At 48.1% G+C, this 18,357-nt stretch overlaps 1 protein-coding gene across 1 annotated transcript in view; it reads left to right on the forward strand.

Moving 5' to 3' along the window:
* The first annotated feature begins 5,779 nt into the window (after window positions 1–5,779).
* The window catches only part of LOC115079138 (sodium/hydrogen exchanger 10-like), a 947,289-nt gene continuing 934,711 nt past the window's right edge, over window positions 5,780–18,357 (forward strand). The window contains exon 1 of the mRNA XM_029582257.1: window positions 5,780–6,416. Within this exon, the coding sequence (XP_029438117.1) occupies window positions 5,780–6,416 (637 nt within the window). The remainder of the gene's footprint in view (window positions 6,417–18,357) is intronic.

Genomic DNA, 18,357 nt, shown 5'->3' on the forward strand with positions numbered 1-18,357 from the left:
CATGATAAATAATAAGGGGGAGAGCGAGCAGCCTTGTCTGGTGCCCCTACTCAAGTGAAATTCCCTGGATAACAACCCATTCACCAAAACTCGAGCGGTAGGGTTCGAATATAATAAAGTGATATACTCGTAGATCCGGCCCGAAAATCCCATGACCTGTAGGGTCTTTTTCAGGAATGGCCACGCAACCCTATCGAACACCTTCTCTGCATCGCAAGTAACTAACAAGGGGTCTTTGATAGAAAGGAGAGCAGCATTCTCTAAGGCAGCCTGAACTTTATGTAGATTCACTGCTGAGCGCCTGCCAGCTACGAATCCCACTTGATCCGTAGTGATTAGCAACGGCATTATGGGTTGGAGGCGTAGGGCAATAATTTTCGCATACAACTTAATGTCCAAATTGAGCAATGATATGGGTCGATAGGAAGAGGGCAGGAGGGGATCCCTGCCCGGTTTGGGCAACACAACAATAGTTGCAGACCGCATTGTATTAGGCATTTCTCCCTTAGTAGCCATGGATTCAAACAAGGACTGCAAGGCTGGGGCCACTTCCTGTTCCAGAGATTTATAGAAAATCGCAGACAGACCGTCCGGGCCCGGAGCCTTGCCATCTCGTAGGGAACGGATGGCCACCTCAACTTCACCGATTTCTATGGGGCGATTTAGTCTAGCTCTCTGTGGGTCAGATAAATTTGGTAAAGGGATGGATCTTAAAAAAGTCTCTCTGGCCGCTTCATCCACCGGTTCTCCTGAGTAGAGAGCTTGATAATAATCAGAAAAAAGTTGGGCAATATCCTGAGAGGAGGTCTTAATATCTCCGGTGGGTGACTTAAGATTTGCAATAGATTTCAATAACCGGGCTAACAGACGCCCTGCCTTATTCCCATACTGGAAAAAGGAATATTGGCGATGTTTCAATGCCCACGTGGCCCGAGCATGAACAAGATCATTAATGGACCTTTGCAGCATTTTATATTGAGGGAGTAAGGCCTCCTCCCCCAAAACAGTCATCCGTCGGCCAACCTCCCTCAATTGTTTTTCCAAAGCAAGAAGCTCTGCGTCCCTTTTCTTTTTTTGGTGGCAAACATAGCTTATGATGTCGCCCCTCAAGACCGATTTCGCTGTTTCCCAAAGGAGAATAGGGTCAATATCAGGAGTGGCATTAAACTAAAAATTCCCGCCATTTTTTTTTGAGATATGGTGGAAAGGCTGAATCGTTTTGCAAATGGTGGGGAAGCCTCCACTGGGACAGGTGCGGAGTTGAAGTAAAACTAAAGACCCCCATCACTGGACAATGGTCGGAGATCACCAGATTTTCTATTGTGGAGGTCTGGAATCGAGAAAAAAGGGTTTCGGATATTAACAGTCTATACGGGCCCTGGATGGATGCGCTCTGGCAATATGAGTAAACGCAGCTTCCCCCGGATGCAGGGATCGCCATAAGTCAATCAGTTGCAAATGTTGACACAGAAAATGTGTACCCTTCTTTATGCTCGTATGACTCCCATGGCCCGCAGGTTGTTTGTCTAAGAGAGGGTCAGCTACAAAATTAAAGTCCCCCCCAAGTAGGATAGGACAGTCACCCAATTTAGAAATCAGGGCAGTAATTTTAGTAAAAAAGGAGCCATCATAGACATTAGGAGCATAAACGGAAGCGAGCAGCACTGAGCTTCCCATCAAGAGCCCTTTGACAAGAATGTATCGTCCCTCCGGATCAACTACGGTCTCCTGAGCCTTAAATGAGACCGATTTGTGGATTAGTATTGCTACCCCCTTCCTATGAGTAGTCCCAGTGGCAAAAAAAACCCTGAGAAACCCATTTCTTTTTAAGTTTAAGACACTCTGCTTCCAACAGATGTGTCTCTTGAAGAAAAGCCACTTTGGTTTGTAACTTATTGAGGTGGGCTAGTACCTTCTCCCTCTTCACCGGGGTGCCCAGTCCTGCCACATTTCAGGTAACAATCTTCAATGCCATAAGTAACAGGGGGGTACGCTAGAATGCAGATTCCAGACCACAAATAGAAAACCAATGGAACAATGTGCGTCCCTCACCCAGCCATAAATAATATAAGAAAAAATGTATTGCATACATACAACTCGTAGACATTGAGATTCTCTGTATTGATCCCTCATTAACCCATATCCCAAACTTCCCATAGCCTCTAAGGTTAGGGAAGAACGCCCCCCCTAAGAACACAAAACTAGTATAAATTCCCTGATCTAGGGATGGAGATCACTCACAAAAAGAAAACACGATGTGTTCAGCCACCGCCAGACCCGTCTCCCCCACCCTTTGAAAAATCCAAAATAGTCTGCACAAGAACAAACAGATGACCAAACCTTCCATAACTGTGAAGAGAAAAAAAAAAAAAGATCCATACTAAACAATTTAGCAGAGCCCAGATGTTCACGCTATGAGAAGCAATTAAAAAGTAGTCGGTTACATAGAAACATAGAAACATAGAAATGACGGCAGAAGAAGACCAAATGGCCCATCTAGTCTGCCCAGCAAGCTTCACACATATTTTCTCTCATACTTATCTGTTTCTCTTAGCTCTTGGTTCTATTTCCCTTCCACCCCCACCTTTAATGTAGAGAGCAGTGATGGAGCTGCATCCAAGTGAAATATCTAGCTTGATTAGTTTGGGGTAGTAGCCGCCGCAATAAGCAAGCTGCACCCATGCTTATTTGTTTTACCCAGACTATGTTATTAGCCCTTATTGGTTGTTTTTCTTCTCCCCTGTGTCCCCTGTGTTTTTCTTCTCCCCTGTGTCCGTGTCCCGGGAGCATAGTCCCAGAGATACTCCAACAGTCAATGCTGCGCTCCCCAAAAGAAACCAAAGGAGAAAAGAGAAGAAAGAAACCATCTCTCTTCATTTGCAGGGCCCCTGCGAAAATAGACCTCATCCGTCTGCGGCCGGCGGTGCTCCTGGAAGAGAATGAACAAACGAGCGGGCCTCGACTGCAGAGGTGAAGGTTTTCATAGATCCGTCATAGGAAATCCGCAACAGTGCAGGAAAAGCAAGCGTGAACCTGATTTTCTTGGTGATCAGATCTGTACACACACTGCTAAATTCCTTGCGTTTTGCAGACACTCTTGGGGAAAAGTCTTGAAAAATGAGAATTTTTGTATTATTGTGCAGACATTCTTTTTGCTTCCGATACTGTTGTAGAACCAAAGTTTTATGTGCAAAATGGAGGAAGCGAGCTATTACCACTCGCGGGCGACGATTCTGCTCTCCGTCCGGTTTTCTGCCCACCCGATGCGCACGTTCCAGTAAGCCACCAGGTAACGGTGTAAGAGATGGGATTAGGCCCAGTAGCCACGATTCCAAGTGCGCAGGAAGATCTGCATCCGTAATAGATTCAGCAAAACCGACAAACCGCAGATTGTTTCGGCGGGAACGGTTTTCAAGATCATCTAGTTTGTCTTCATTACTTTTAGCCGCTTGTTCTAACGCAGACACCTTCCGTTCCAGCGCCGTCATATCATCCTCCACCAGGCCCACTCGGCCTTCAACCCTTTCTATTCGGGAGTCAAATTCACTAATCGAAGAACGCACCTCCGCAATTTGTTCCGATATCTGGTGAAGTCGCATGTCCAATGCGGTGATCACCGCATGAGAAATCTTTTCTTCAAGGGATTCCACCTCTATTTGGTCCTCATCAAGAGGTGCGTCCGCCATTTTGGTTCCCGCGGATTTCGGCTTATCTCTGTCTTTGCGCGTCGCTCGTGTCGCCATGGGTAGCCGTGACTCTCCGCAGCAGACGCTGAAGCTGGCTGGCGATCGGGCAGGGGAAAAAAAAAGAAGCCCTGAGCGGTTAAAACGCAAGAACGGAGGTTTTTGGCCTGGCAGTGGCCGGAGCTCAGTCTCGTGCGTGCGACCGAGTTCACCACATCACGTGATCTGTCACGTTTTGAACTTTTTAACATCTTCCAAAGACCTAAGGTCAAAAGGAATAAGATTCCATTGAATGGGTGCTGCTATAGAGAAAGAAGACTCCCTAGTACTAAATAATTGTGCATGACGAACTGAAGGAATCTCTAACAGATTTAATTGAGACGATCTCAAACATCTTACGGGTTTATATATTCGCAACAATGCATTAAACCAGAAAGCATAGTCTGACACACAGAGCTTATAAACTATCATGCCTATCTTGAACACTATACGTTCATTCACTGGTAACCATTTAAGTCTACGTAAAACAGGCGAAATCCTATCAAAATGCTTTGAATGAGAGACCAACCTTGCAGCTGAATTCAATAAAAGCTGTAACAATTGAATTAAACCTTTGGGTAAACCAATGTATAGTCCATTGCAGTAATCGATATGAGGAAATATAATTGCCCGTACAACCGTCAAAAAATCATTATCATACAGCAAATGTTGTAAACCTACCAACAACCGAAGTTTAAAAAAACCTGTTTTAATAAGCGATCTGATTTGAGGTTTGAAAGATAAAGTAGAATCAATCAGAATACCCAAACTCTTAATAGGTTTAGAGAGAGAGAATGAAAAATTGTTTATTGAAATAGTGTCCTGTAAAGGTATAGAATGAGGTCGATGAATTAACAACATCGTGATCTTACTGGTGTTAAGCAAAAGCTTATTATCCCAGGACAAGCAGGATGCTAGTCCTCACATACGGGTGACATCGGTAATGGAGCCCTATGTACGGAAAAACTTCTTTAAAAGTTTCCATGAAACTTTTGAATGGCACCGGAGTGCCTACTGAGCATGCCCAGCATGCCATGATATTCCCTGCCACAGGGGTCTCCCTTCAGTCTTCTTTTTTCCGCGAAGCCGTTAGCATCGCGGGCTATTGGAGTCCTGAGGTGATTTTCACCTGTTTCAAAAGTTAATAATTTTCGGAAAAAATTACTTCCATCGCAGGGGTTTCCCTCAGTTATCGCCAGCGGTAACTTTTTTCCGTTTTCAGTTTCCGGCCGATATTTTTAGGTCATCGCCGTCGACGGCTGTCCGGCGAAATGGCCTCCGGGTTTAAAAAGTGCCCAAATTGTGTGAGGACAATGTCTATCACTGATCCTCATTTTGAATGTGTTCTTTGCCTAGGCAAAGACCACAATATTCAAACTTGTAAGTCCTGTGCGGAGATGACTTCGAAAGGCCGCCGCCTCCGGGCCGAAAAAATGGAACAATTGTTTAACATACAATTGCTTCCAAGAGCTTCCACTTCAGGACAGTCATCGCCATCGGGATCAGTCCGTCAAGCTCTCCTGAAAAAGACTCGTCCGGAGGCGGGAGATGCCTCAACGCCATCCTCTTCAGTATCATCGAAGGCATCGACTTCGAGCACTGAGAAACAAAAAGAAAAACATCGACACCAGCATCGAAGACGCCAAACACCGATGACCGAGGACCCATCATCAGGTACGGCCTCACCCGCAAAGAAACCCCGGACGAGGGCGGAGGCTTCGAGGCCTAGTGATCCAGGGCGATCCCCACCGATATCGGTGACGGGCTCCATACCTCCTCAGGGCTCTGAGGAGGTATCGGCCTCACCAACACAGCCTCCCTCCATAGCTGCTCTGGTATCACCAGCTATGAGAGTGGAACTTGACTCATACATACGTCAAGCGCTGCAACAGGCTCTGCGCGATGCGATTCCGCCTCAGCCATCGACACCTCCATTGATACCGCTTCCAACCCCGAGGGATCCATCGCCATCGATGCCGCCGACACCGACGATGCCACGGGAACCGGTCTCGATGCCTATCCCGGTACCCTCACCGGTGCCACCGATGACTACACCGATGCCCAAGGAGGATGTGTCGATACTCCATCCGGTCATCTCCAAATTGGACACACTCCTGGATATTCTGTCCAGCAAAGTACCAGAGGAGCCCGTTCCAGGTCCATCTGGCATACCAAGACCTCCAAGGCCTTGTTCTCCTCTTCTGCCATCAAGGCCTAAGGAGCCACTTACTCACCACACTCCACGAGAGGTGCCTGTGGACACCAGTTCTGAATATTCTTCGGATGAAGAAATCTTTTCAGAACCATCTCCACCAGATGACCACAGGAAGTCTCCTCCTGAGGACCTCTCCTTCACAAACTTCGTGAAAGATATGTCTGACACCATCCCCTTTCCCTTACAAACAGAGGTGGATGCAAGACAAAAAACGTTGGAGGTTCTGCAGTTCGTGGACCCTCCTAAGGAAATGCTGGCAGTCCCTGTCCATGAGGTTTTCCAGGAACTGCAATACAGAATTTGGGAACATCCAGGATCAGTATCAGCGGTGAACAAGAGGGCAGAAGCAACTTACTTGGTGCAGCCTATTCCAGGCTTTCAGAAAGCGCAGTTGCCTCACCAATCAGTTGTCGTCGAATCCGCAAAGAAGAAGGCGAAACGACTGAAATCACATTCCTCTATGCCACCTGGGAAGGAGAGTAGGTTTCTAGACAACCTAGGCTGTAAAATATTCCAAGGTTCAATGCTGGTATCTAAGATATCTTCCTACCAGTTATATATGAACCAGTACCAAAGGAACCTTTGGAAACAGGTTCAAGAAATGGCTCTCTCTCTTCCAGAGCAGTATCAGGAACCATTACAAAATATCATTCACAAAGGCCTCGAATCAGGGAAGCATGAGGTCACAGCCACTTATGACTGTTTCGAGACTGCGGCAAGACTTTCAGCATCTGGTATAGCTGCAAGGAGGTGGGCATGGCTCAAGGCCTCTGATCTGCGCCCAGAGGTACAGGAACATTTAGCAGATCTGCCTTGCTTGGGGGATAACCTTTTTGGAGAGAAGGTAAAAGAAGCTGTGGCAACCTTAAAGGACCACACAGAAACACTAAAGCAGTTATCTTCACTACAACAAGATACTCAGCCTTCTGCAAGGAAGCTTCCAAGGCGTGACACTAGACGGCCTTATTACCGTCCACGTAGATATTACCCCCCAGCAAGTAGGCCCAGAACTGGCCGGCCATTTCAACGCCAACAGCCTAGACAAAGGCCTGCAAGGGCTCAACCACCACCACAAACTGCCACTACATCTGGTTTTTGAAAAGCCCCAGAGAGCAGCAGCCAGATAAACCCGTTCCCAAATATGCCAGTGGGGGGTCGAATAAAATACTTCCACAGCATTTGGACCTCCATCACCACCGACCAGTGGGTGTTATCCATCACAGCCCACGGTTACAAACTGGATTTTCTTACTGTTCCAAAAGAAAACCCACCACTTCCATCTTGGACAGTAAATCATCATTCCATAATTCTTAAAACAGAATTATCCACCCTTCTGAGAGCCAGGGCCATAGAACCAGTTCCTGGACCTCAAAGGGGCAGAGGATTCTACTCCAGATATTTCCTCATTCCAAAGAAAACAGGAGGCCTTCGACCCATTCTGGACCTCAGAAATCTCAACAAATTTCTCAAAAAAGAAAAATTCAGGATGGTATCCCTAGGCACCATTCTGCCTCTTCTTCAAAGGGGAGATTGGCTCTGCTCTCTGGATCTTCAAGATGCCTACGCTCACATCCCCATCTTTCCTCCTCATCGCCAATACCTGCGATTTCGGGTAATGGATCAACATTTTCAATACAGAGTGCTACCGTTCGGCCTTGCATCAGCACCAAGAGTATTCACAAAGTGCATGGCGGCAGCAATGGCACACCTCCACAAACAAAGAGTGCACGTGTTCCCTTACCTGGACGACTGGCTCATCAAGAGTCAATCAAAAGAAGGAGCTCTCACTTCTCTCAAGCTCACTATCCATGTGCTTCACTCCTTGGGATTTCTCATCAACTACCAGAAATCCCATCTGTCACCGAGTCATCTTATACAGTTCATAGGTGCAGACCTGAACACTACGATAGCAAAAGCTTTTCTTCCAAGAGATCGAGCTCAAATACTTGTCCTTTTGTCTCACAATCTTCGCAACCAATTCCAGGTAACAGCTCATCAGTGCCTAATTCTTCTAGGGCACATGGCTTCCACAGTTCATGTAACTCCCATGGCCAAATTGACCATGCGGCTACTGCAATGGACACTCAAAGCACAGTGGATACAAGCCACTCAACCAATGTCCACGCCCATTCATATCACACCAGAACTCAGAGCTGCACTCATCTGGTGGACATCAATGAACAACTTGCTCAAAGGCCTACCTTTCCAGCAACCGATTCCACAAGTAACTTTAACTACAGATGCATTCACCTTAGGGTAGGGAGCACACATCGGTCATCTAAAGACACAGGGCAAGTGGACAAAGCTCGAAGCCTCCTTTCAAATAAACTTCCTGGAGCTTCGAGCTATACGCTATGCGCTACATGCATTCAAAGACTGCCTATTACAGAAGACAGTTCTCATCCAAACGGACAATACAGTGGCCATGTGGTACATCAACAAACAAGGGGGGACTGGTTCGTATCTCCTTTGTCAAGAAGCAGCACAGATTTGGGACTGGGCCCTGACACACTCAATTCTTCTACGGGCCACCTACCTAGCAGGCATCCACAACACAGTAGCGGATCGCCTCAGTCGTCAGTTCCAACCACACGAATGGTCATTGGATCCAGTAATAGCATCCAAGATCTTCCAACGCTGGGGTCAACCGACAATAGATCTCTTTGCATCCCAGCTCAACTACAAGGTGAACAATTACTGCTCTCTACTCCGACAGCAGAACAGCCTACCAAAGGACGCATTTGCTCGCCATTGGAATTCGGGCCTGGTATACACGTATCCACCGATACCACTCATAACCAAAACACTAGTGAAGCTACAACAGGACAGAGGGACTATGATACTCATAGCCCCATACTGGCCTCGACAGGTATGGTTCCCCACACTGCTAGATCTCTCAGTCAGGGATCCAATTCGCCTGGGAGTAGCTCCCAATCTGATAACTCAGGAACAGGGCCAGTTGCGCCATCCCAACCTTCAATCCCTGTCCCTGACAGCATGGATGTTGAAAGCTTGATCTTACAACCACTCAACCTTCCAACCACTATATCGCAAGTACTTATAGCTGCACGTAAACCTTCCACTAGAAAGAATTATTCTTACAAATGGAAACGGTTTACTTTGTGGTGCACTCAGAAAGATTTAGATCCTTTCAGTTGCCCCACTACCTCACTACTAGATTATCTTTACCATCTCACAGACTCTGGTCTTAAGACGTCTTCTGTAAGGGTACACTTAAGTGCAATCTCAGCTTACCATAACAAGCTTGGAGATGCATCTATCTCCACTCAGCCTCTCGTCAGTAAATTCATGAGAGGCCTAACTCACATTAAACCTCCAGTTCATTCCCCAAGCATACAATGGGACCTGAACGTAGTTTTAACTAGACTTATGCGTTCTCCCTTTGAACCCATAAACACCTGCGCCCTTAAATACCTTACTTGGAAAACGGTATTTCTCATAGCCGTTACATCAGCTAGAAGGGTCAGTGAACTACAAGCACTAGTCACATACGAACCTTTTACAAAGTTCCTACATGACAGAGTAGTCCTCCGTACACATCCAAAATTCCTTCCTAAGGTTGTTACGGAATTTCACTTGAACCAATCAATAGTTTTACCAACGTTCTTTCCTAGACCTCATTCTCATCAGGGTGAAAGGGCCTTACACACTTTGGACTGTAAGCGTGCGTTATCCTTCTATTTAAACCGCACAACATCCCAAAGGAAATCCAGTCAGCTGTTTGTTTCCTATGATCCAAACAAACCAGGTAAAGCAGTGGGCAAACATACTCTGTCAAACTGGCTAGCAGATTGCATACAATTTTTGTTATGAAAAAGCAGGCCTTACTCTTCAAGGGCGAGTAAAAGCACACTCAGTCAGAGCAATGTCAACCTCAGTAGCACACCTTCGCTCTGTACCTATTCTGGACATTTGTAAAGCACCTTTGCAGCTCACTACTGTTTAGACAAAGAAGGAAGACAAGATTCAGCCTATGGACAATCCGTCTTAAAGAACTTGTTTCCAGTATAATCCCAACTCCTTCTACATCCAACCTGCTGTGATCTTCGGCTGATTCATTTCATCAACAATACTTCACTGTTGCTTCACTACAAAATGACTCAGCCTCTAGCTTGTTAATCACCCATATGTGAGGACTAGCATCCTGCTTGTCCTGGAATAAAGCAAAATTGCTTACCTTGTAATAGGTGTTATCCCAGGACAGCAGGATGTAGTCCTCACGAAACCCACCCGCCACCCCGCGGAGTTGGGTTTGATACGTTTATTATTTTATTTTTGGCTAACGCTTATTGCTACAAAACAAGACTGAAGGGAGACCCCTGTGGCAGGGAATATCATGGCATGCTGGGCATGCTCAGTAGGCACTCCGGTGCCATTCAAAAGTTTCATGGAAACTTTTAAAGAAGTTTTTTCCGTACACAGGGCTCCATTACCGATGTCACCCATATGTGAGGACTACATCCTGCTGTCCTGGGATAACACCTATTACAAGGTAAGCAATTTTGATTTATGTTTCAATCATCAATTAATGGTATCCATGCAAAGTGAAAGAGAATCAACAGTTTCCTGCCATGAATTCTGAACTTTTATATAAAACTGAATATCATCAGCATAGATCTTGAACCTGTCTGTGATGATAGCCAGCAGCTTGGTGATGGGGGCAAGATAGATATTAAACAACATTGCCGAGAGGGCTGAGCCCTGTGGCACCCCAGCCTTCACTTGCTGAGACGAAGAACATGAATTATTAAATTTAATAGTTTGAGAACGCCTGGAAAGATAACTTTCAAACCACTCAAGCACAGTTTCTGCGATACCACATTCCCGAAGATGAAATAACAAAATTTGGTGGTCGATAGAGTCAAATGCAGAAGTAATATCAAGTGAGACTAGAATAAACTGTTGTCCACTATCAAGACTCCGTTTAATGGAGTCAACCAATGAAATCAAAAGTAATTCAGTACTAAGACCACGGCAGAAACCAAATTGATGAGGACTCGAAACTTCATTTTTCTCTAAGAAATCTGTCAATGGCTGTAAGACAATCCCTTCGATTACCTTAGCGACTAAGGGAAGCGACGAAATAGGTCTATAATTTACTGGCTTACCAGCATCTAATGTAGTTTTTTTAAGCAAAGGCTTAACCATGGCAGATTTTAAAGCAATAGGCATTATCCCAGAACTGAGCGAAAGTAGATTGCAACTCCTTCTGCTATGAGCAAGCGGGACTGCAGCTCAGGGGCCATGTCAAGGCTCATTCTGTCAGAGCCATGATGGCTTCGGTGGCCCACTTGAGAGTCCACATTTTCGCTGCTTACTATTGTTTGGACAGGGATGGCCAACACGATAGCAGCTTTGGCTAGTCTGCCCTCCAGAATCTCTTCTAGCTGTAGAATCCAACTCTTCCTGCCTAGGGCCCTTTTTTTGGGTTCAGGCTGTTTCTCACTGTTACCAACAGCACCTGTAGTGTTGTGACCGTTGGCACCTGGTTCGGTGCCTGTCGGTCTTGTGAATGTTCGGAAACAGCCTGCAGCTAGGGATTCACCCATGTGTGAGGACTACCATCCTACTTGTCCTAGGAGAAAGCAGAGTTGCTTATCTATAACAGGTTTTCTCCTAGGACAGCATGATATTAGTCCTTATGAATCCCACCTGCCACCCCACAGACAGGTCGATACAGTAAGATAAGCAGAGTTGCTTATCTATAACAGGTTTTCTCCTAGGACAGCATGATATTAGTCCTTATGAATCCCACCTGCCACCCCACAGACAGGTCGATGACAGTGCCTGTCATTTCAAATGACATTTGAAATAACAGGCACCAGGAAGTGTAAAAAAAAAACAAAAAACCAAAAATATGTAAAAACCTGAGTGTTAAAAGAAAAATGTTTAAATACCTGTCACTTTCGTGCGGTCATCCAGGCAGCGGCGGGAGCCGGAGGGCCGCGTGGGTCCAGGAGGGCGGCGGCGGGAGCCGGGTGTTCGATCGGGCGGGTAGGCGGCAGCGGCGGCGGGATCTGGGGGGCCTTGGGCGGCGGCAGCAGCGGCGGCGGGATCCGGGGGGCCTTGGGCGGCGGCAGCAGCGGCGGCGGGATCCGGGGGGGCCTTGGGCGGGTAGGCGCGTGTTCGATCGGGCGGGTAGGCGGCGGGATCCTGGGGGCCTTGGGCGGCGGCAGCAGCGGCGGCGGGATCCGGAGGGGGGCCTTGGGCGGGTAGGCACGTGTTCGATCGGGCGGGTAGGCGGCGGGATCCGGGTGGGTGCGTGTTCAAACGAGGCCGCGGGCCGGGTCACACAGGCGCGCATTCATCCAGGCGGAGGAGCCGGTGGCAAAAGCAGCCTCCGGCAGCCCCCACCTGCAGTGAATGAATGCGCGCCTGTGCGACCCGTGCGATTCGGTGCGTCGTGACGTCACGCCTTGAGCGCCGAATCGCACAGGTCGCACAGGCGCGCATTTATTCACTGCAGGTGGGGGCTGCCGGAGGCTGCTTTCGCCACCGGCTCCTCCGCCTGGATGAATGCGCGCCTGTGTGACCCGGCCCGCGGCCTCGTTTGAACACGCGCCCACCCGGATCCCGCCGCCTACCCGCCCGATCGAACACGTGCCTACCCGCCCAAGGCCCCCCCCGGATCCCGCCGCCCAAGGCCCCCCGGATCCCGCCGCCTACCCGCCCGATTGAACACGCGCCTACCCGCCCAAGGCCCCCCCGGATCCCGCCGCTGCTGCCGCCGCCCAAGGCCCCCCGGATCCTGCCGCCGCTGCCGCCTACCCGCCCGATCGAACACGCGCCTACCCGCCCAAGGCCCCCCCGGATCCCGCCGCTGCTGCTGCCGCCGCCCAAGGCCCCCCGGATTCCGCCGCCGCCGCTGCTGCCGCCGCCCAAAGCCCCCCGGATCCCGCCGCCACTGCCGCCTACCCGCCCAATCGAACACGCGCCTACCCGCCCAAGGCTCCCCCGGATCCCGCCGCCGCTGCTGCCGCCGCCCAAGGCCCCCCGGATCCCGCCGCTGCTGCCGCCGCCCAAGGCCCCCCGGATCCCACCGCCGCTGCCGCCTACCCGCCCGATCGAACACGCGCCTACCCGCCCAAGGCTCCCCCGGATCCCGCCGCCGCTGCCGCCGCCGCCCAAGGCCCACCCGCCCCCGGAGCCGACGACCGCCGGCTCCCTCTGCCTGGATGAATGGCCGTGCAGGTGCAGTCCGGTACCTAACTGTTCGAACACCACACTAACTCCACGTAGAGGTAGGCGCTAAACTAGCACGTTAAGGCCGCGGCATAACAGTGTGTTATTAAGGAGATAATCTGAGCGCGCGTTATGGTATCGGAGTGGAATAGCTAATTCCTTCATTATACAGCATTATACAGCTAATTCGTTCATTTACATGCCGCGTGCGGAAAGGTTTATGCGTCTGTTTTACGAAGCGCTACGGCCGCGTGAAATTGGAGACTGTATCGCCGAATCGCCTTACGCGCCCCAATTGTGCGCTCAGAGCACGTAACGGACGGGCAATCTTCGACCGAACGATACTGTATCGAGCCGAGAGTTGGGTTTCTCCTATGCTTATTTTATTTTTTTGTAATTCTATGTTACGAGACTGAAGAGGGACCCTTTTTGGATAGTGGCATGCTGGGTATGCTCAGTGTACTAGTCAAAGTTTGTAGAAACCTTGGCATAATTTTTCTGTGCCGGGATCCATCTGATCCATCTGATGTTACCCATGTGTGAGGATTAACATCCTGCTGTCCTAGGAGAACACCTGTTACAGGTAAGCAATTCTGCTCTCACCCTCACCAATTCAGAGACTATAAACTATAAATTGAGAGACTATAAACAGAAACTGAACCGCAAACCACAACAAGCCAGACTCTGTATGCAATGCAATGCAGCAATGGAGAAACAGAAACATCATCAATCCTCATAAATCATTCATCAAATGATAAAATCAAGGAATATAAATCAATCATATTAGAAAAACCATACTTATAAAAAGAATATTTCCAATGATCTAAGGAACAGAATAACATCCAATAATTAAGAGCTCACACAAAATTTAAAACATTTTCCAAACAACAATAAATTATTTCAAAATGTCAGACACAGACATCCAATAAGAAAAACTAATAAGGATGGAAAATTCACCGCTCTCCTTACCTGAAAACCTTTTATTTCCAGTCATCCTGAGTAAGGCATGGATTAGTGAGGCAGCACAAATTTTCTTCATACACACCCCCACCCAGGCAGTCTCCCCATTCACTCATACAAACAACCTCAGACAGGTTTCCATTCATACACACACACACATACATCCCAGATAGGTTCCCATACACACACACACCAGACAGATTCCTACACACATACATCCCAGGCAAGTTCCCATACACACACACACACCAGACAGGTTCCCATTCATACACATACACACACCAGACAGGTTCCCATATACACACACACACACACACCAGGCAGGTTCCTACACACACACACACACATCCCATACAGGTCCCTAACCACACACATACATCCCTCCAGTCAGGATCCCATTCACATACCCCACCTCCAGTCAAGCTCCCATTCACTTTAACACCCCCAGTCAGACTCCCATTCACATTAATACCTCCCAGTCAGGCTTCCATTCACACAACCACACCTCCAGGTCAGGCTCTCATTCATTCATTCATTCGTTCATTCATACAAACACATACCAGCGGGAGCCATTCTTTTCGTATGCCAGCCCGTGTGCTAATCAAACTATGCGAGCCTAGCACTTCCTCTATGCTGATCTTGTGCATCGCGAGATCACCATAGAAAACATGCTAGCTACATGTGTTTTGAACAGCGTACACCAGCACTGAGAAGGCGCTCCTCATTTCTTCGGCTGCCGGTGGGATGGGGTCCACCGGCAACCTCGGAGGTTTCATCCTCTTCTGGGCTGCCTGAGAGATTGGGTCCACCGGCAACATCATGGGCCTCTTTTTCTTCCAGGCTGCTGGTGAGATGGGGTCCACTGGCAGTCTCATGGGCCTCTTCCTCTTCCAGGCTGTCGATAGGATGGGATCCACCGGCGGCCTCACGGGCCTCTTCTTCTGGGCTGCCGGTGTGATGGGGTCCACTAGCAACTTCACAGGCCTCTTCCTCTTACAGGCCACTGGTGGGCTACACGAGCCTTCTGTACTTCCAGGTCACCGGTGGGATGCGATCTACTGGCGGTTATCACAGGTCTCTTCCTCTTCTTAGTCGCCAGTGGGACAGGTCCACTGTCAGCCTTGGGGACTGCTTCTTCTGCTGCCCCTCTGGGTGAGCTGCCCTGTGCAATTGCACAATATGCATACCCAATAGTGCTGAGACTGAGTGCCTGGACAAGATGGCCATTTTGTATTGCTCGGAAGACAGTTCTCTTGAGTGACCTTCATTCAGCTGCCTCTAGCTCCTGAACCAATAGAGATCCAGATGAAAAATTGTGCATAGCTTTGTTTGAGGCCCTAGCAAATATCCACACAAAATTTTATTCAGTTTGAAGGAGGTCGAGCGAAGATGACTTTCTAAATTGGTCCACTTGACATGGAATATCCCTTATGTTCTTGGGGAGAGAGGGCCCGGAGCCATCGCCATGCGGTTCTTTTTTCTAACTTATTAACATTTTGGAGGCAGCCCCGGGTTGAGACCAATGTCAGCACTGACCGATGCTTAATCTCCCCATTAGCCGCATCTTTTCTTTTTAGGCCAGTGGCCCTTTCAGACCATGGCAGTCCCATGATTTTGGGGATATCATTGCAGTAAAGGGCTGCTTGTCATGTTCTTTTATATTGTGGTGTTTGGCCACGGCACAACAGAACACGCCATACAGCCGTGATAAGTTTTCAGGGGAGGGGCTCCACTATTGTGGCGACACTCCCCTCGTGACAGGGGAACCCCTCCTGCGACAAAAGGGGGTGTAGGTTTATCACTTAACTAGACAAATTTAAGGATTTGAAAATCTCATTGGTTTGAATGCCTCTACAAACTTATCCAAATATGTCAGGAGTGTTCTGGAGCAGAGTAGCTTTATCCAGTTAGTGTAGATGGATAACTTTAGGACTGCTGAAGAGCTGTGCTAAAGTTAGCCAGATAGACTTGTCTAACTTTGCCAGCCTCATAATGGCTGATAATGGATTCCCTAATAGAGATGTGAATCGTGTGCCCGATCGTCTTAACGATCGGGTTCGGCTAGAGGGGGGAAAAAATCTGATCGTGGGTGATGTGAATTGGAATTGGTTCCGATTCACATCGTTATTTTTTTTGTAGTGAGGCCCGACCCTTTAAAATTAACCCCTTACCTTCCCCCACCCTCCCGAACCCCCCCAAAACTTTTTACGATTACCTGGTGGTCCAGTGGGGGCGCGGGGACCAATCTCCCGCTCTCGTGCCATCGGCGCTATTTTGGCTGCCACTCAAAAATGGCGCCGATGGCCCAATAAAAAAAAAACCCACCTGACCCTTTAAAAACGACCCCTTAGCTTCCCCCATCCTCCCGATCCCCCCAAAACATACCTGGTGGTCTAGTGGTGGTCCCGGGAGCAATCTCCCGTTCTCAGGCCGTCGGCTGCCACTCATAAAGATGGCGCCGATGGCCCTTTGCCCTTACCATATGACAGGGTATCCGTGCCATTGGCCGGCTCCTGTCACATGGTAGGAGCACTGGATGGCCGCCATCTTTAAAGATGGCGGCGCCATCCAGTGCTCCCGGGACCACCACTAGACCACCAGGTATGTTTTGGGGGGATCGGGAGGGTGGGGGAAGCTAAGGGGTCGTTTTTAAAGGGTCAGGTGGGTTTTTTTTTTATCGGGCCATCGGCGCCATTTTTTTGAGTGGCAGCCAAAATGGCGCCGATGGACCGAGAGCGGGAGATCGGTCCCCGCGCCCCCACTGGACCACCAGGTACTCGTAAAAGGTTTTGGGGGGGGGGGGTTCGGGAGGGTGGGGGAAGGTAAGGGATTTGTTTTATAGGATCATGGTGGGTTTAGGGGTTTTTTTGGTGTGCCGGTTTTCCCCGCCCTCCCCCGATTTACGATTTTTCACGATAAATCGGGGGAATTTCTATTGTATCGCGACTCTTAACGATTTTTGACGATTTAAAATATATCTGACGATTGTTTTAAATCGTCAAAAAACGATTCACATCCCTATTCCCTAAGGGGGTAATTTTCAAAAGGAGTTACATGCGTAAATGTAGCTACTATTGTAGCAATTTTCAAAAGCCATTTACTCAAGTAAAGTGCACTTATGTGAGTAAATCCTATAGACAAGTCAATGGCATATATTGTAGCAATTTTCAAAAACCCACTTACTCAAGTAAAGTGAATTTACTCCAGTAAACCTGGTTTTTACTCGAGTAAATGCTTTTTAAAATCGGCCCTAAATGTTTTGAATATTGGGCTCAATATATTTTCCTGTCTCATCCCTATCACTTTATAGATATATGCTATTGATATATTTGTTGAGAGGGGGGAACATTTTCATTAGGGTTGAATACAAGACCGAGCCTTCAGAAAAGAAATCAAGATTATACATAATTGATTTTAAAGAAGCTAGGGAAGAAGATCTTTTCTTTACAAACTGAAATGAAAAGTGCATGTGGTTATTTTGTAATGGGAGTGTTAGTGTGATAAGTAAATGCAATGTAGAATGAAGAATTCAAATGAATACCCTCCATATTGTCACTTGAGAAAAGTAAAAGTGCGAGACTTAAACTTGCTAGAAAGTCAAAAGCAACAATTGCATTCTTTAAGATCACTCATCTATTTGCAAGGAACAATCAACCATTTCTTAGCATCCAGACAGATGAATTCAGAACCAGTGGGTTATGCACCTCGATCAGCAGGTGGAGACGGAGCAAAGCTAACATCACAGTATATATACTCCTGCAGTGACATAAGCCTGCCAGTATTCTCTGTCTCCAGCAGATGGTGGACATGCATCTCCCTACTGGGGTTTGCTTCAAGTTTTAGAAGGAGAAAGAAAGTAGGAAATTTAATGTGCCCCGCTCTCCTGTGGTGATACCAAATGGTTCCTCCCCCATTTGAGAATTTCTGAGATGATTTCCATGATCCTTCAACTGAGTGCCTTGGTCTGGTAGTTGGGTTTTTCAGCTAGTGTGGACTTAGCTGATAAAACAGCTGAAAGGCAGCGGGTGCAGGAAACCTAGTGTGCCCTCTCCACCCGCAGCCAGAGACCGTCTTTGTACTTAGCCGGGTTGGGCTGAGCTCCGGTAAAACTTAAAATAAAAAGAAACAGAGAACAGAGAAGGAAGATTTTTTGTAAGGCTTCCTCCTTCCTTTGGTTTCCATGCTTGGCGCGCCAATCTGACGTGAGAGGTTAAGGATTGTGGGCAGCCTGTCAGGTTGAGCAGCCCATTTGGGCTA

This window comes from Rhinatrema bivittatum, chromosome 17 (genome assembly GCF_901001135.1).
Source record: "Rhinatrema bivittatum chromosome 17, aRhiBiv1.1, whole genome shotgun sequence".
NCBI lineage: Eukaryota > Metazoa > Chordata > Amphibia > Gymnophiona > Rhinatrematidae > Rhinatrema > Rhinatrema bivittatum.